Source organism: Erythrolamprus reginae, chromosome 5 (genome assembly GCF_031021105.1).
Source record: "Erythrolamprus reginae isolate rEryReg1 chromosome 5, rEryReg1.hap1, whole genome shotgun sequence".
NCBI classification, from domain to species: Eukaryota; Metazoa; Chordata; class Lepidosauria; order Squamata; family Dipsadidae; genus Erythrolamprus; species Erythrolamprus reginae.
This window is the reverse complement of record NC_091954.1, coordinates 20,383,204-20,402,825: the sequence shown is the minus strand read 5'-3', so window position 1 is coordinate 20,402,825 and position 19,622 is coordinate 20,383,204. Positions and strand designations below refer to the sequence as shown.

The 19,622-nt window shown below is 43.9% G+C and overlaps 1 protein-coding gene across 1 annotated transcript in view; it reads left to right on the top strand.

Moving 5' to 3' along the window:
- CDH23 (cadherin related 23) overlaps nt 1-19,622 on the top strand; it is a 726,582-nt gene that overhangs the window by 551,495 nt on the left and 155,465 nt on the right. Inside the window, exons 29-32 of the mRNA XM_070753910.1 lie at nt 4,527-4,662; nt 15,137-15,525; nt 15,611-15,712; nt 15,880-15,882. Of these exons, the coding sequence (XP_070610011.1) occupies nt 4,527-4,662; nt 15,137-15,525; nt 15,611-15,712; nt 15,880-15,882 (630 nt within the window). The remainder of the gene's footprint in view (nt 1-4,526; nt 4,663-15,136; nt 15,526-15,610; nt 15,713-15,879; nt 15,883-19,622) is intronic.

The following is a 19,622-nucleotide window of genomic DNA, read 5'->3' as shown; positions in this document are numbered from 1 at the left end:
TTATTTTTGAAAATCCAAGCCTGTAAAGAGAGTGTTTTTGGAGCAGCCCAGCAAGACCAGAACACTCTTAGCCTTTGAGTTTGATAAAATTGGGAAATTCTTATTAATTACCAGGGAGTAATAATGTGAACCCTATTGAATTAGTTATAAATACTTGCAAAATCTTTCTGTGCTTGTCCTGATGCTTCTCCCTCAAGTTCTGACTCTGTGTCAGACCTACCTTAAGTTAGGCTTCTAAGTAGAAAACAATCCTTAACATCATTGGGCTGAGAAAGGGATGATTTGCTAGAAGCCAAGTGAAATAGAGTATTGCACAGTTGTTTTATTATTGGATTGTTACATGTTGTTTTTATCATTGTTGTTAGCCGCCCCGAGTCTATGGAGAGGGGTGGCATACAAATCCAATAAATTATTATTATTAATTATTATATGGATCTGCATGCCAGCTGAGGCACACCTGCTGTAAGTTTGCCACCACCGTTATATATGGTCCTTTATCTTGATGGAATGAATGTGGATTTATTTTATTTTATTTTATTTTATTTTATTTTATTTTATTTTATTTTATTTTATTTTATTTTATTTTTATTTATTTATTTATTTATTTATTTATTTATTTATTTATTTATTTATTTATTTATTTATTTATTTATTTATTTATTTATTTATTTATTTATTTATTTATTTATTTATTTATTTATTTATTTATTTATTTAGATTTGTATGCCGCCCCTCTCCGCAGACTCGGGGCGGCTCACAACAAAGTGAAAAAACAATTCACAACAAATCTAAATTTCTACTAAAAACATTTAAAAACCCCATTTTCTAAACACACATACATACACACATACCATTCATAAATTGTATATGCCCGGGGGAGATGTCTCAGTTCCCCCATGCCTGACGACACAGGTGGGTCTTAGGAAGCTTACAAAAAGCAAGGAGAGTAGGGGCAGTTCTAATCTCCGGGGGGAGTTGGTTCCAGAGGGTCGGGGCCAACCACAGAGAAGGCTCTTCCCCTGGGGCCCGCCAACTGACATTGTTTTAGTTGACCGGACCCGGAGAAGGCCCCACTCTGTGGGACATAATCGGGTCGCTGGGATTCGTGCGGCAGCAGGCGGTCTCGGAGATATTCTGGTCCAGTGCCATGAAGGGCTTTAAAGGTCATAACCAACCCCTTTGAATTGTGACCGGAAGTTGATCGGCAACCAATGCAGACTGCGGGAGTGTTGGTGAAACACGGGCATACCTAGGTAGGCCCATGACTGCTCTCGCAGCTGCATTTTGCACGATCTGAAGTTTCCGAACACTTTTCAAAGGTAGCCCCATGTAGAGAGCATTACAGTAGTTGAACCTCGAGGTGATGAGGGCATGAGTGACTGTGAGCAGTTAGTCCCGGTCCAGATAGGGTCGCAACTGGTGCACCAGGCGGACCTGGGCAAACTCCCCCCCTCGCCACAGCTGAAAGATGGTTCTCTAATGTGAGCTGTGGATCGAGGAGGACGCCCAAGTTGCGGACCCTCTCTGAGGGGGTCAATAATTCCCCCCCCCAGGGTAATGGGAAGGACAGATGGAATTGTCCTTGGGGAGGCAAAACCCACAGCCACTCCGTCTTATCCGGGTTGAGTTTGAGTCTGTTGACACCCATCCAGGCCCCAACAGCCTCCAGACACTGGCACATCACTTCCACTGCTTCGTTGACTGGACATGGGGTGGAGATGTAAAGCTGGGTATCATCAGCGTACTGATGATACCTCACCCCATGCCCTTGGATGATCTCACCCAGTGGTTTCATGTAGATATTAAATAGCAGGGGGGCAGAGGACCGACCCCTGAGGCACCCCACAAGGGAGAGACCTCGGAGTCGACCTCTGACCCCCCCACTAACACCAACTGCGACCGACCGGAGAGGTAGGAGGAGAACCACTGGAGAACAGTGCCTCCCACCCCCAACCCCTCCAGCCGGTGCAGAAGGATACCATGGTTGATGGTATTGAAAGCCGCTGAGAGGTCAAGAAGCACCAGGACAGAGGATAAACCCCTGTCCTGGGCCCGCCAGAGATCATCCATCAACGCGACCAAAGCAGTTTCCGTGCTGTAACCGGGCCTGAAACCCGACTGCTGGGGACCTAGATAATCGGCTTCTTCCAAGGATCGCTGGAGCTGGAGTGCCACCACCTTCTCAACAACCTTCCCCATAAAGGGAAGGTTGGAGACTGGCCGGTAGTTATTAAGTATGGCTGGGTCCAGGGAAGGCTTCTTGAGGAGGGGGCACACGAGCTCCTCTTTATAGGATGATGGGAAGGATCCCCTCCCCAAGGAAGCATTGATAATCTCCTGGACCCAGCTCTGTGTCACCTCTCTGCTGGCCGAAACCAGCCAGGAGGGACACGGATCCAGTAAACAGGTGGCGGAACTCACAGCTCCAATGGCCTTGTCCACTTCATCAGGTGTCACCAGATCAAACTCTTCCCTGACAGATGGACAAGTACATGCCCCAGTCACCTCAACTGACTCGTTGTCAGCCGACTCTGTTTTCCAATTGGAGTCGAGGTCCGCCCGGATCTGAGCGATTTTATCAGCGAAAAACGTGTTAAAATCCTTGGCACTACTCTGTAAGGGCTCCCCAACTCCCCTCTGATTAAGAAGGGAGCGGATCATCCTAAACAGAGCGGCCGGGAGGGATTCCGCTGATGCAATCAAGGCGGCATGATACGCGCATCTTGCCGCCTTGAGCGCCACTTTGTAAGTCTTAATAAAAGCTCTTACAAGTGTTCGATCAGATTCAGACTTACTCTTCCTCCATCGCTTCTCTAGACATCTCTTCTGGCGTTTCAACTCCCGGAGCTCCTCGTTGAACCATGGAGCTCTACAGGGTCTAGCGCCACGGAGAGGTCGCAAAGGCGCAATCCGATCAAGAGCCTCCGCTGCAGCCTTGTTCCAGGCTTCCGCAAGAGACTCCGCCAGACTGTGGACGAGTGCATCTGGAATAACCCCAAGCGCCGTCTGAATGCCCTCTGGGTCCATCAGGCGTCTGGGGCGGAACATCTTAATTGGTTCTGCCTCCCTGTGGGGAAGGATTGGAGCCAGGAAGTCAAGCCGTAGTAGAAAATGGTCTGACCATGACAAAGGCAATACTTCTAAGCCCCTTAGTCTCAGACCATTGCTCAATTGCTCAGAGAGGAATACCATGTCGTGTGCGTGTCCTCCCTCGTGAGTCGGGCCCTGTATTACTTGAGTCAGGTCCATGGCTGTCATGGTGGCCATGAACTCCTGTGCCAGTCCAGGGGCTTCGCCGAGTGATGGCAGATTGAAGTCCCCCAAGACAATAAGTCTGGGGAACTCCACCGCCAACCCGGCTACCTCCTCGAGCAGCACAGGCAGGGCTTTTGACACGCAGCTGGGAGGCAGGTACGTGAGAAACAAGCCCACCTGAACCCCTGTCCAACTTCATCAAGAGAGACTCGCAGCCCGCAATCTCTGGAGCAATGAGTCCATGTAGGCAAAGGCACTCCCTGGCTATAATAGCCACTCCTCCCCCCCCTTCCCTGGGGTCGAGGTTGATGCCATATCTGAAACCCAGCTGGGCAAATTTCAGAGAGAGGAACTCCTCCCTCTGGGCCCAGCCAGGTTTCAGTAATACATGCCAGGTCGGCCTCCTCATCCAGGATCAGATCCCGGATGAGGAGAGCTTTATTTACCACAAACCTGGCATTAAGCAGCAGCAACCTGAGCCCAGGGCCAGAATTACACTCATCACCAGTACCCAAGATTGAGCTCACAGAGCCAGAACAAGGGACCATTATTAAGCAACGGTCCCTCGTTCCCCTGGAACGGCTAACTCTGTGGCCCCCGCCATATCTGCCTCTCCCCAGCAACACCAGAATATTCTGACCCTCTGTCACCCCAGAGATTAGTGCCCCTTCTCCTCCCACCTCTCCGGCGTCAGGTGGGCCAAATCTATCATTCATACTGTTTCCATTTATCTCATTCATACCATAATCCCACCCGCCCCAACCATTGCATTCATACCAATCATTCATCCCATATCTACCCCAATCATCCATTAATTACGAGACCCCCTAGTAATATTAAAATGAATTAAATTAATAATAATTAAAATACTAATAATATATATCACAATATAAAATAGAGAATAAAAAAGTTCATAGATTAATAGTTAATAAGATAAAATCAGAGCTTAGTTATTAATTGAAGTTGGTAAAGTGCAAAGTTCTAAAGTGCTAAAAAATATAGGAAATAATTAAAAATCAACTATCCATCAAGTCAGCAATACTGACACCAGTTCTTAAAGGTGAGTTCTGGGGGGAAAAGAATTGATCAGGGGAAAGATGTTGTTGAGGGAGAAGTCCTGGCATGTTGTTGTTCTTCAGGTTTTTCCCAAGTTTTTGGTGCCAGCCACTGCCACTGGCTGGCACTCTCAGGTCTTTCTCTGGATGCTTTTATTTTATTTTTCCATTAAGGTTCCAGGCAAATAAATGATTCATATTTTTAACCTTTCCCAGGTAATAGTCTACGTGGAAGATGTCAATGATGAACTACCAGTATTTACCCAAAGACAATATAATCGGCTGGGTTTGCGAGAGACTGCAGGAATTGGAACATCTGTTGCTGTAGTCCGGGCCACAGATCGTGATACAGGTATGGTTATTCCATAGAAGAGTTCTGTTGGCTGGGCACTGCAGTGCTGTTTGAATAGCATTCTTTGTTAGTGATCCTGCTCTGATTTATCTTTGAGGAAAAGTATTCGAGCTTTCTGTATCTACAAGCCATGTTAGGAGTCCGAAGATAGAATAGAATAACAGAGTTGGAAGGTATCTTGGAGGTCTTCTGGTCCAACCAACTGCTTAGGTAGGAGAACCTACACCACTTCAGATAAATGGTTATCCAACATCTTCTTAAAAACCTCCAGTGTTGGAGCATTCACAACTTCTGGGGGCAAGCTGTTCTACTGATTAATTGGTCTAACTGTCAGGAAATTTCTCCTTAATTCTAAGTTGCTTCTCTCCTTGTTTAGTTTCCACCCATTGCTTCTTGTTCTACACTCAGGTGCTTTGGAGAATAGGTTGACTCCCTCTTCTTTGTGGCAGCCCCTCAGATATCGGAACACTGCTATCATGTCTCCCCTGGTCCTTATTTTCATTAAACTAGCCATGCCCAGTTCCTGCAACCGTTCTTCATATCTTTTAGCCTCCAGTCCCCTAACCATCTTGGTTGCTCTTCTATGCACACTTTCTAGAGCCTCAACATCTTTTTTACATCGTGGCAACCAAAACTGAACGCAGTACTCCAAATGTGGTATTAACACTTCACGTGATCTTGATTCTATCCCTTTGTTTATGCAGCCTAGAACTGTGCTGGCTTTTTTGGCAGCTGCAGCATACTGCTGGCTCATATTTAAATGATTGTCCTATTTTCTCTTATTTTAGACTTCTACAGGTCCAGATGAAGTGCAGTTTGGAAGACATCTTTTTGAATTTTAGGCAAAATAGAATAACAGTTGGACGGGACATTGAGATCTTCTAGTCCAACCTCCTGATCATACAAGAAACCTTATACCATTGATGGCAAACCTATGGCATGGGTGCCACAGGTGGCACACAGAGCCATATCTGCTGGCACGCGAGCTGTTGCCCTAGCTCAGCTCCAACCTGCATGTGTCTACTGCCCAGCTGATTTTTGGCTTGCACAGAGGCCCTGGGAGGGCGTTTTTGGCTTCCAAAGAGCCTCCGGGGGGATGGCGGAGGGCATTTTTACCCTCCCTCAGCTTCAGGGAAACCTTTGGAGCCTGGGGAGGGTGAAACACGAGCCTACCAGTGTTGTGGTTAGCTCTGGCCCAGCTCCTGCCCCAAGGACTGTGGATGTGGGGGAGACATCCACATGCTGCAGGCCTGGTTTGTCAACGGTGGAATCTGAAGATGAAGGCTCCTCTGACCAAGAAGACATGAGTGACAGGGAGGAGGAGAGTGTGGCAGACAGCTCAGAAGGAGATCAATTATCTAGCTCCTCCTTGGATTCAGAACAAGAGTTAATGATAGAGCCACGCATGCGGAGAGCGATGCATAGGCAACAACAACTGAGAGATTATTATCAAAGAAAATGAGGCCACCTGTGGTTGGATGGGGCTGTGGTAATTAGTGAGGCTGCTATAAATAGCAGCCTGTGGGTTTGGCCATTGTGGAGGATTATCTGATCGTTGTGTTTCGTGACTGCTTTACTGACTGACTTTTTGTGTGCTGATTTTTCCCCGCTTTGAAACTAAACCAGAGCAAAGTGTGTTTCACTTTGTGAAAGAAGAAGGACTGTGAATTGCCTCACAGCTGCAAGCTAAGTATCATAGAACTGATAAGGGACTTGTACAAATTACCAGTTTGTTTGGAGACAGTGCTCTTTGCTATACCAAAAGAGGGCTTGGTTTAAGTGAATTTTCATTATAAAGAACATTGTTTTGCATTTTCAAACGTGTGTGTGTCTGAAATTTGTACCTGTGAATTTTTGGGAGGATTCTACCCGAGAGCCCGACAGAACAACCGGGCCCAACAGAAATTGCGAGCAGGCCATTTCCAGCCTCCATAGGGACTCCAGGAGGCGGGGAAAGCTGTTTTCGCCCTCCCAAGGTATTGAATTATGGCTGCAGGCACTTGCACATGTGCGATAACATGCGTGCATGCTCTTTCGGCACCAGAGGAAAAAAAGGTTCGCCATCACTGCCCTATACCTTTTGGATCAATGGTTGTCCAATTGCTTCTTAAAAGCCTCTAGTGATGGGGCATCCACAACATATAAAGGCAATTGTTCTCACCATTAGGAAATGTCTTCTTAGTTCTAGGCTGCTTCTCTTTCTGATTAATCTCCATCCATTGCTTCTTGTCTTGCCTTCTAGTGTTTTGGAAAACCAGCCCTTCAAATATTGGAACACTGCTATCATATTTCTCCTGGTCCTTCTTTTCACTAGACTAGACATACCCAATTCCTGAAAAATTAACATCTTGCTAGTGCTGCTTTGGAAAATGCTGCGTACAATAATGTTCATAATTAAATTTACATTTTCCCCATCGTTTTGGATGGGGAAAATGTAAATTTAATTATGAACATTACCCAGATGCAATTTGAGTCAACATGCTCAATTTTCATACTGATTCAAGTGCACAAAGGATGCATTTTACTTCATTAGACCAATTGACATAATTTTCAGCGTGTGACATCAGTGCACATCTGACATAGGATGATATAAAAAGGGAAGTTATGTAAATATAGAGAAGGAAGGTCCTTCCTTAAATGGTCAATTAAGTCAAAGTCTTCAAACACGGGTTTCAAACTTACCACATCACGTTGCTGTCATGTGATGTATCATTACCCCCCCCCTTTATGGAACTGGGGTGGGTGTGGCCTGCGTGTGATGCATCCGGCCCGCAGGCCACCGGTTTGATGCTCCTGTTAACTTAAAATATTGTTACAGAGAATAACCGTGGGATGACCCAGATTACCTCCGGAACCACCTGCTACCGCACGAATCCCAGCGACCAATAAGGTCCCACAGAGTTGGGCTTCTCCGGGTCCCGTCGACTAAACAATGTCGGTTGGCGGGCCCCAGGGGAAGAGCCTTCTCTGTGGCGGCCCCGGCCCTCTGGAACCAACTCCCCCAGGAGATTAGAATTGCCCCCACCCTCCCTGTGTTTCATAAACTACTCAAGACTCATTTATACCGCCAGGCATGGGGGAGTTGAGATATTCCTTCCCCCTAGACCATTACAAGTTATGCATGGTATGTTTGTGTGTATGTTTGGTTTTTATAAATAAGTGTTTTTAGCTGTTTTATTATTGGATTGTCACATGCTGTTTTTATCGCTGTTGTTAGCCACCCTGAGTCTACGGAGAGGGGCGGCATACAAATCCAATATATTATTATTATTATTATTATTATTATTATTATTATTATTATTATTAATTGGCCAAAACAATTATAGATCACAGTCCTCTACTTAATTGTTAATTGCAGTGTTGTATCGGAATGCCTGCATGCACAGCAAATGTGCCAAGTTAAAAAGTCTCTCTGCTTCACTACTTATTTTAAAAGGAATGATAAAGGGGCGCACTAGCATATCAGTTCCTCTTCTTAATTGGGCTAGTGAACATCTGCTATGGGTATACAATACAGTTAATTTATTTATGGTCAAATACCAACATAGTAATAATAATAAAAATCACACAACACCCAAGTAAGTTAATTCAATGAGAGCCAAACAATTAATAATACAAATGAGGAATCATGTTTAGTGCAGAGTAAATCAATAAATAAGCATTGCCACTGTTAAGCTCAGAGTCTTCTTACAGCAATTAAAATTTACAGCCCAAATTTTGGCAACCCTCCTAGAGGTTGTAGAGGCTGATTTGCAGCAAGAAGAAAATGTTTGTCTGTTCTGGCCAAGTCAACGACTGATGAGTAGATGTGTTATGAATTCGGAATGCTCTGCTTGATACAGAGGGCAGGATAGCAACATCATCTCAATTTGTTTCTTTATTTATTTGATTTTTTTTATGCCACCCTTCTCCTTAGACTCAGGGCAGCTTCCAACATGTTAGCAATAGCACTTTTTAACAGAGCCAGTATATTGCCCCCATAATCCGGGTCCTCATTTTACCCACCTCGGAAGGATGGAAGGCTGAGTCAACCTCGAGCTGATGATGAGATTTGAACTTTTAAATTATCTAATGAAGCGAAGGAAATGGAATTGGGTTACCCTTTCCTTACAAAGTCATGGTAGGCAGTACCTGCCACCGAGAATGCTCTAATAAGCAAGGTGGAAGGGTCTTAATAACATTGTAAGGTATAAACACCTTATCACAGTGGCCACCAATAAAATAGCATGCCCTTTACTCCAACAACTTCAACTTGGGCGTCCTCCTCGATCCACAGCTCACATTAGAGAAACATCTTTCAGCTGTGGCGAGGGGAGCGTTCGCCCAGGTTCGCCTTGTGCACCAGTTGCGACCCTATTTGGACCGGAAGTCACTGTTCACAGTCACTCATGCCCTCATCACCCCGAAGCTCAACTACTGTAACGCTCTCTACATGGGGCTACCTTTGAAAAGTGTTCGGAAACTTCAGATCGTGCAGAATGCAGCTGCGAGAGCAATCATGGGCTTTCCCAAATATGCCCATGTTACACCAATACTCCGCAGTCTGCATTGGTTGCCGATCAGTTTCCGGTCACAATTCAAAGTGTTGGTTATGACCTATAAAGCCCTTCATGGCACCGGACCAGATTACCTCAGGGACCGCCTTCTGCTGCACGAATCCCAGCGACCAGTTAAGTCCCACAGAGTGGGTCTTCTCCGGGTCCCGTCAACTAAACAATGTCACTTGGCGGGGCCCAGGGGAAGAGCCTTCTCTGTGGTGGCCCCGGCCCTCTGGAACCAACTCCCCCCAGAGATTAGAATTGCCCCCACCCTCCTTGCCTTTCGTAAGCTGCTTAAAACCCACCTCTGCCGCCAGGCCTGGGGGAATTGAGATACGCTTTCCCCCTAGGCCTTTACAATTTTATGCATGGTATGTCTGTATGTATGTTTGGTTTTTATAATAATGGGTTTTTAACTGTTTTTAGCATTGTATTATTGTGATATTGTTATATGCTGTTTTATTACTGCTGTTAGCCGCCCTGAGTCTGCGGAGAGGGGCGGCATACAAATCCAATGAATACAAATTGTGTGAGGTCATGCTTTGTCTCTAAAATGGCTTTCTCAAGCATCACCAAGACCTCAATGAGACCATAGTTTAGATCTGCAGTTAAGCCTGTCTTCCCATAGGAAACAAAACTATAAAACGTGTAATGCACGGGCGTGCAGGCATTGCGTGCATGCGCAGTTCTAAAACAAAGCCTCTGCACATGCATAGAAGCAAAAAACAAAGTGGGGGCGCATACAGCTCTGCTGAGAAAACCAGCTCAGTGGTGTGGCAGGCCTGAGTCGCTGCCAGTTTCAGCGACCCAGGCCACCAAGTTACTACCAGTTCTATAGAACCGGCCCAAACTGGGAGGAACCCACCTCTGTCTCATTGATATAATTAAATATCACTAGTGATGGGCAAACCGAACCCGCACAATTCAGGTCCGTACCGAATTTTGCAGTGTTCGGTATGCCGAACATGAACACATTTTTTTTTGAAACTTCGGGCAAAGTTCGGGTCGCGTTCGGCGTTTGGAGCTTTGACGTCACCGGCAGGTTGCTAAGGATGCCAAGGTGATCACCTTGGCATCTTTAGTAACCTGCCGGTATACGTGACATCAAAGCTCTGCCCCCGGAATCTCTTGGTGGGGTTTTGGGTTCGGGTTCGGTTCAGGTTCGGCCGAATTTTGCGTAAAGTTCATCCGAACTTGCCGAACCCTAACACCGTTGGGTTCGCCCATCACTAAATATCACAAAACTAGATTAAAAGATTCTGTAAAAACTTGTCCATCATTAATCTAAATTGTACATTTAAATTGGGGTGGTGGTGGTGTTGGTTTCTGCTGTTTCAAATAGCAGCCAATAACACTTCAGTTTTATCTCCTAATTTCCAATATATCCTGATTAATAATTTCAAAAATAATCAACTTATTTCGAATGTGAAAGCTCCAATTTCAGCTTTGTTGCTGTAAATAGCAGTATGGCAATAGCATGCACAAACACACACACAACTTCACAGTGCTTTATAGCCCTCTATAAAGCGGTTTACAAAGTCAGCCTATTGCCCCCAACAATCTGGGTCCTCATTTTACCCACCTCGGAAGGATGGAAGGCTGAGCTGGATCAGAATTGAACTACCAAACTGGTGGCATCGGGCAGTCAGCAGAAATAGCCTGCAGTACTGCATTCTATCCACTGGGCCACCCTGGCTCCTGGAATAAATTAATCCATGGGGACTTTAGCATACAGCTAAAATGAGTTTTTAACCATCTGTTCCAATTGCGTAACATTAGAGTTTCTAAGTCTCTTTTTTGCTGAGGCAAAAGCAATAACAGATTCCCCAATCGGTCCCTTGAAGAATGTTAATTGAACTGTTAATTGAAATGTGAATTCCACTTCAATCTTTCTTCCTCTTAATCAGGATTGCATGTTGTTGGTTACGTTTAGTACATTTTAACAATTCTATCTACAAAAATAATAAAGTTAGTTAAAATATAAATAAATAATATAAAATAATAAGAGGGGACTTTCCCCTTCCCTGCTCTAACCCCATGTTTTTCTTCCCCTTGGATTTCATCATTTCAACTAATAGAATTATTTTAAAAAAAACAGAATGGGTGGTAGAAATTGAATTTGGGGCATGTGTGGGTGGATTATCTGAGTTTAATACATGCAACTGCAAGCAATTGTGCTATAAGATTTGGAATTGTAGGAAAAAGGAGAATGGCCTGATAATGTGGGAAAGAAACAGAAGGAAGTAATACAAAAGGAAGCAAATACAGAAAGTGCACATATATATAGAGAGAGTGTTCCCTCGATTTTCGCAGGTTCGAACTTCGCGAAAAGTCTATACCACGGTTTTTCAAAAATATTAATTAAAAAATACTTCGCTGTTTTTTCTCCTATACCACAGTTTTTCTCACCCAATGACGTCATATGTCATCGCCAAACTTTCATCCGCCTTTAATAAATATTTTTTTTAAAATAACTTTAATAAATAAACATGGTGAGTAATAATCTAAATGGTTGCTAAGGGAATGGGAAATTGTAATTTAGGGGTTTAAAGTGTTAAGGGAAGGCTTGTGATACTGTTCATAGCCAAAAATAGTGTATTTGCTTCCGCATCTCTACTTCGCGGAAATTCGACTTTCGGGGGGGTCTCGGAACTCATCCCCCTGAAAATGGAGGGAACACTGTATATAAATGAATATTCATTCATATATATGTGTGTGTGTGCACTTTCTGCATTTGCTTCCTTTTGTGTGTGTGTGTGTGTGTGTATGTATTCATTCATTCATTCATTCATTCATTTATTCATTCATTCATTCAATGTTTATGACGCCCTTCTCCTTAGACTCAGGGCTGCTTACAACATGTTAGCAACAGCACTTTTTAACAGAGCCAGCCTATTGCCCCCACAATTCAGGTCCTCATTTTACCCACCTCAGAAGGATGGAAGGCTGAGTCAACCTTGAGCCAGTGATGAGATTTGAACCGCTGACCTACAGATCTACAGTCAGCTTCAGTGGCCTGCAATACAGCACTCTACCTGCTGCGCCATTCCGGCTCATTATCATAGAACGTACAAAATAAGAGAGTTGAAAGGGACCTTGGAGGCCCTCTAGTCTAATCCCCTGCTCAAATAGGAGACTCTTTACTAGTGATGGTGAACCTAGGACATGCATGCCACAGGTGGCACATGGTGCCATATTTGAGGGCACACAAGACATTGCCCTATGTTGGCATACGTGCAGTCACCCAGCGCAGGGAGAAGCGAACCAGTGGTAAGTTAGAATCTACCCCTGGTGTAGCATCAACCTAAGTCAGAAGACCTGAAAGAAATTTTGGTGAAGAGATTTGAGCATTCCATTGAGAGTTAGAAAATACTATGTGAAAAACTTTGTCTCCCTACAACAGCTGCAGCAATATGTAACTGAGAACCCATCCATGAGTGGAAGTCAGTCAAAAATACTAGAGTTCTGCCCTAAATTGTGAGCCATCCCATTGAGTGGAGCAATCCTGATCGTCTCAAACCATTGGTTTCATGAAAACATATCAGTTTTGTAGGCAAGGACAAAAGACTGGCCAGGATTGGCAGATCGCAGGAATAACATAAGAAATCATATTGCAACATTCCGTTATTATAGAAAACCAAAAAGGTTTGGAACTTTGGATGTGGGCTCCTGTGCATGTGCACTTTGCTTGCACGTGTGGCTTGCAGACATGTGTGTGGCTTGAAAACGTGGCTAAATAGGACAGCACAGCGCTTGGGCAGGTAGGTTACATACAGGGGCGGATTCCCATTCTTGCTGCTATCGGTGCCCTGCTCGTGCAGCTTTGCTCCTGCGTGCACGTATGCGCATCCCATTGTGTTTTTGCTTCATGTGCAGAAAGCAAAATCTCATGTTGGAACACATGCGCGAGAAAGATTTTAGCGGGTTTTTTGCTTCCGTGAATGCACGGAAGCAAAAAATCATCAAAATCTCACACGCTTGTTTCTTTGTGTTGTGGTTAGCTCTGGCCCAGCTCCTGCCCCAAGGACTGTGGATGTGGGGGAGACATCCACATGCTGCAGGCCTGTTTTGCCCCCGGTGGAATCTGCTGATGAAGGCTCCTCTGACCAAGAAGACATGAGTGACAGGGAGGAGGAGAGTGTGGCAGACAGCTCAGAAGGAGATCAATTATCTAGCTCCTCCTTGGATTCAGAACAAGAGTTAATGATACAGCCACGCATGCGGAGAGCGATGCATAGGCAACAACAACTGAGAGATTATTATCAAAGAAAATGAGGCCACCTGTGGTTGGGTGGGGCTGTGGTCATTAGTGAGGCTGCTATAAAGAGCAGCCTGTGGGTTTGGCCATTGTGGAGGATTATCTGATCGTTGTGTTTCGTGACTGCTTTACTGACTTCGACCTTTGTGTGTTGCTTTTTCCCCGCTTTGAAACTAAACCAGAGCAAAGTGTGTTTCACTTTGTGAAAGAAGAAGGACTGTGAATTGCCTCACAGCTGCAAGCTAAGTATCACAGAACTGATAAGGGACTTGTACAAATTACCAGTTTGTTTGGAGACAAGTGTTCTTTGCTATACCAAAAGAGGTCTTAGGTTAAGTGAATTTTCATTATAAAGAACATTGTTTTGACTTTTCAAACATGTGTATGTCTGAAATTTGTATCTGTGAATTTTTGGGAGGAGTCTACCAGAGAGCCCGACAACAGTTTGTTTGTTTGTTTGTTTCTTTGTTTCTTTGTTTCTTTGACTTCTATGCCACCCAATCCCGAAGGACTCAGGGCAGCTTACAACAATGATATAAGTACAATAAAAATAAATACAGAACAGTAAAAGAAGTTGAACAGTTAGCTAAAGTTAGAACATAGCAAACTCAAAAAAAACCCATTAAAAAGTTATTATAAAAAGAAAATCACACGTATGTGCATCCTCTGACAACATTTTGCTTCCTGCACATGCACAGAATCAAAAACATGCTTGGACACACACCCACACAGGAGAAGAGAATCTGCACACGCAGCGCAACTTTTGCTAACGGTGCACCATCCTCACCCCTTCCGATAACAACCCAATACTGGTTACATGATGAAGGAGCAGGCTGCGCAATAGAGTTTGAACCAGGGGCAACTCTCCCCAAACCCAAAATGTACTTCATGACACTGAAAGAACCCTGCAGGTCGCTACTACGGTGTTGTGGTTCAGCCTGAGTCAGATCAAAGACCAGCTGCATCTCTGCTGGCTCCATGCTGAGAGAGGAGAGGAGAGTTCTTGCCCGTCAGACAGCAGTCACGAAAGTGATGCTGATGAAAGGCCTGGGAGCCCTGGGGAAGGGCTCTCTCCAGCAAGTAGCTTTGATTCTCTGGAGTCCCTGGATGACAACGCACAAGCTATCATTAGTATGCAACAGAGACGCATAGATCAAAGGAGAAATCAACTGAATAGATATTATCAGCGTTGAATGAGAAACACCAGGGGGTTGGGTGTGGTCCTCGTTAGCAGGGAAGAGTTTATAAGGCAGGCAAACCCTTTCGGCAGCGTGGAGTGTTATCAAAGTGGAGTTGCTGTTATCTGCATTTTCTCTCAGCGTTTTTGTTCCTGGCTGGTGGCCCAGCAGTCTTGAAGACCCGTGGGAGGTTGGTGTCTGTTAGCAACAGCCTCGTTTGGCATTAAGGATCCTGTGTTTCTGTATGAACCATTGCCTTCATGTATCTATTTGGAGTTCCACTGTTTTCCTGATCTGTAAGGACATTTTCTGTTGGCTTCTTTTCTCTTTATCATTATAAAACTGTGTTTGGATTCAACCGGTGTGTCTGGCTTATCTTTTTGGGTTGGTCATAGCTTCCGGATTGACCCAGACAGAACACTACAGGTTCACCCGAACCGGATGAATACAATCTCTGAACCACATACCTTCTAATCATTCTTTCTTCTTTCCCTCTCTAGGAAATGGAGGCCTAGTGAATTACAAAATCATCTCAGGATCTGAGGGCAAGTTTGAAATTGATGAGAGCACTGGCCTCATTACCACCATTGACTACCTGGACTATGAGACGAAAACCAGCTACTTAATGAATGTTTCCGCCACAGATCAAGCCCCACCCCAAAACCAAGGATTCTGCAGCATTTATGTCAGTCTCCTTAACGAATTAGACGAGGCGGTGCAGTTCTCAAATGTCACCTATGAAGCAACCATCACCGAGAACATCCCCTTGGGTTCTGAAGTTCTACGAGTCCAGGCCCAGTCCATCGACAACCTTAATCAGATCACATACAAGTTTGACCCAAATACTAATCCTCAAGCTTTATCTTTGTTCAAAATAAATGGAATCACCGTAAGTAATTTACTGGGGGATTTCTGTTATCTGTGGACATCACCTGATATCGGTGGCCTGTTATGTCTTTATTTCTTTCCGGCAGGGTGTGATTGCAGTCAGAGGACAAGTGGATCGAGAGAAAGGAGATGTTTACACCTTAACTGTTGTGGCAGATGACGGAAGCCCTAAACTGGACTCGACTGTGGTGAGCTGATTTTGTGTGTGTTCCTTTGTCTTTGTAGAATGAGAAAATGTGAAACTGGTTGTTCTGTCCAAGATTGTGATTTTGTTTTCCTTACACTTGAGGAAAATTTCAACCTACTTACTGTTCTGCCTGACCGGCCTCAAGCAATGATTAACGGTCCAGGAAAGAAGGTCAGACACACACGTGCTTAGTTAGTCAGCAAACTTGTATTAAACAGTAAAGAAAAAGGTCTAAAGCAAAGGGTCCTTACTTTCAGGAGTAACACATAGAATTTGTTGAAAATTCAGTCAGCTACAAAGTTCAGTGGAAAGCCAACAAATACAAAAGTCACGGAGCATAAATATTCCAAGAGTGTCTGAATATCCACAGCACAGAAGCAGCAGCTTGTCCCAGAGTTTTCAACTCCCACAATGCTGAGTTGAAATCCAAGAGCAGGAACTTCAAAGCAGGAACAAACGACACCACACAAACTACCCAGATAATCAGCCACAGTTTGCCTTGGCCCCATTCCCATTTTATGCCGTTAGCCCTCATTAAGGGAACCACATCCAGCCCAGGTGTGCTTATCATGCTTCTTAAAGCGATCCCTTCTTTGCAAGGCCCTTCGGTTGTGTAAATTAATGTATTGTCCTGCAGACGAACTAAGAGAAGATAAACTGTCTGACGAATTGTCAGCCCCCTCCCCTGAACTGTCTGCCAATTCTTCCTGGCTCTCTGCCCCATCTTCCTGACTGACTGCTATATCTTCCTGGCTGTCATCCCCATCTTCCTGACTGTCTGCCACATCATCCTGGCTGTCAGCCAGGCTTTCACAGTCACTGTGTGCCACGTCTCCCTCATCTGTGGGGGCAACAGCTGGCACAGGCCCAAACACAGCACTTACCACTGTACAGCCTACTATATAACCTACTGTGCCACAACCTTCTGTTGTGAAGTTATTCATCCCCCAGGAATGTAAGGTTTCTGGTTTGCACTGGAGATGGGAACAGAGTAAAAAAAACTTTGAAGATTGTTTTGGGGGTATGTTCCAGCAACAAGGCTGGAAGTTTTGTTTTCCTTTTTCTTTCCGTTTTAAAGCTCAGCACACTGTAGCAAGGTTCTTTGTGGCTGTGTCTTAAAGACACAAAATGTCTTTAGAATCACACCATGTGTATGACAGATGTGTGGCTTGTATAGCTAGCAAACCGTTCTATGTTACAACTGGAAACCTATTGAAAAATTCAGATTGTTAATCTTTTTACTACTTCCTTAGGGCCAAAGGGTAGTTGGGTTGAATTGCTTCCTATAAAATACTGATTGGTTTACTTTCTTAATCATCCACATTTTACACTGGATTTACTTAGACTCGTTTACTTTAGATGGATTTTTCTGAATATCAAGTGATGAGATTTTTATGAAATTATTCTACATTTTAAACATTTTAAAAGTACAGTGATACCTCGTCTTACAAACGCCTCGTCATACAAACTTTTCGAGATACAAACCCGGGATTTAAGATTTTTTTGCCTCTTCTTACAAACTATTTTCACCTTACAAACCCACCGCTGCCACTGGGATGCCCCGCCTCTGGACTTCCGTTGTCAGCGAAGCACTCGTTTTTGTGCTTCTGGGATTCCCATGATTCTCCCTTTGCTGGGAAACCCCACCTCTGGACTTCCGTTGCCAGCGAAGTGCTCGTTTTTGTGATGCTGGGATTCCCCTGCTGGGATTCCCCTGCAGCATCGCCAAAACACAGAAGTCTGGAGGTGGGGTTTCCTATGGAGGGGATCCTCAGGGGAATCCCAGCAGCGCTAAAATGGCTGGCAAAAGGGGTGAATTTTGGGCTTGCACGCATTAATCGCTTTTCCATTGATTCCTATGGGAAACATTGTTTCATCTTACAAACTTTTCACCTTAAGAACCTCATCCCAGAACCAATTAAGTTTGTAAGATAAGGTATCACTGTATTTTGTGTTTAGTCCAGATAATGTTTCAGGAAATTTTTGCTTCCATATTTTATTATTCTTTCTTACAGATGTCTTATTCATAGAATTTTTAGAACTCAAGATGGTTTAAGAAACCACACTCAAAATACATGGACTAAAATTATCTTAGAATCCTCTCTTCTGCCTAAAAAAAAATGCAACTTCTATGTTAACCTCACCCTTGTTTTTCTTTTTCTCCCTTTTGTGCTAATTTTAACTCAAAATGCGAGCATGTGCTTCATGCTAAGCACAGGTGCTAGGGTGTAGGTGGGGGAGAAGAATACATGCAAGAATGGTACAATGAGAAGATATAGTTAAATCTTCCAAGGGCAGCTTCCCATTTTGGACAAATAATACTGGAGAAATAAAGGTTATTATCTATAACACATCAGTATGCATTACAGAGAATGCTAAGTGGAATTTGGATAAGAAATGTATGAATAAATGACTAAGGAGACCACACTTATTTTAGATGATTAAGGAGAGATTGATAAAACAATAACAAAGACTTTTTATTATTTTTACATTGTCCATTGAATCTATGTCTCTGGCCCATAATACACTGCTCAAAAAAAAATAAAGGGAACACTTAAACAACATAATATAACTTCAAGTAAATCAAACTTCTATGAAATCAAACTGTCCACTTAGGAAGCAACACTGATTGACACTCAATTTCATTTTGTTGTCAGCACATTCAACTTTGTACAGAACAAAGTATTCAATGAGAATATTTCATTCATTCAGATCTAGGATGTGTTATTTGAGTGTTCCCTTTATTTTTTTGAGCAGTGTGTGTGGGTGTGTGTGTGTATATATATATATATATTCCCAAAACCCTGAATTTATGTATCCTATTTAAAGGAAAGAAATCTAATCTCTCTTTGTTTCTTTTCTTCTCTGTGTCCACATTTGTGCTTCCCTCCAACAGAAGGTAGGAATGTTTATTATAATGTTTATTATAGCATGATGACCGGTGAATGCAAATTAAAATCTACAAATTTTAAAGCTGCCGAGGCTAAGAAACACTGATCTAGGGCTATTCCTTGGGGGGGGGGAGTGAAAATTGAAAATTGCTAATGGTGACTAAGACTGTGATGGCGAACCCATGCCAGAGGTAGCATGCAGAGCCCTCTCTGTGGGAATGTGGGTGGTCAACAGCTGCTTTTCCGGTTTCTAGTGCACACATGCGCATCAGCCAGTTGATCTTCGTGCATGCTGGAGCACCGAAAATCCGAAGACCAGCTGGCTGGTGCACATGCACACACCGGAAACCAGAAGACCAGATGGCCAGTGCATTGATTAGGTCCCACACATTTTCCCACAGACAATGTCGTTTGGCGGGACCCAGGGGAAGAGCCTTCTCTGTGGCGGCCCAGACCCTCTGGAACCAGCTCCCCCCAGAGATTAGAACTGCCCCCACCCTCCTTGCCTTTCGTAAACTCCTTAAAACCCACCTCTGCCGCCAGGCATGGGGGAATTGAGACCCCCCCCCCCAGGCCTATACAATTTATGTATGGTATGTTTGTGTGTATGTTTGCTTTAATAATGGGGTTTTTAATGTTTTTTAAAATTATTAGATTTGTCATACATTGTTTTATTGTTGCTGTGAGCCGCCCCGAGTCTATGGAGAGGGGCGGCATACAAATCTAATAAATAAATAAATAAAATAAATATGCTGATTCTGTAAACTGCTTAGAGAGGGCTATAAAGCACTGTAAAGTGGTAATTATTTATTTATTTATTTATTAGATTTCTATGCCACCCTTCTCGAAGTGACTCAGGGCGGTATGCTATTGCTATTCACTCAACAACTGTTTTAGCAGCTGAACAATTGTAGTGATTAACAACAGTGGCAAGAAGGATGGCAAAATTGGGCAAAACTCGCTTAACAACTGTCTCGCTTAGCAATTTTTTTTCTTAATTGCGGTTATAAGTCAGGATTA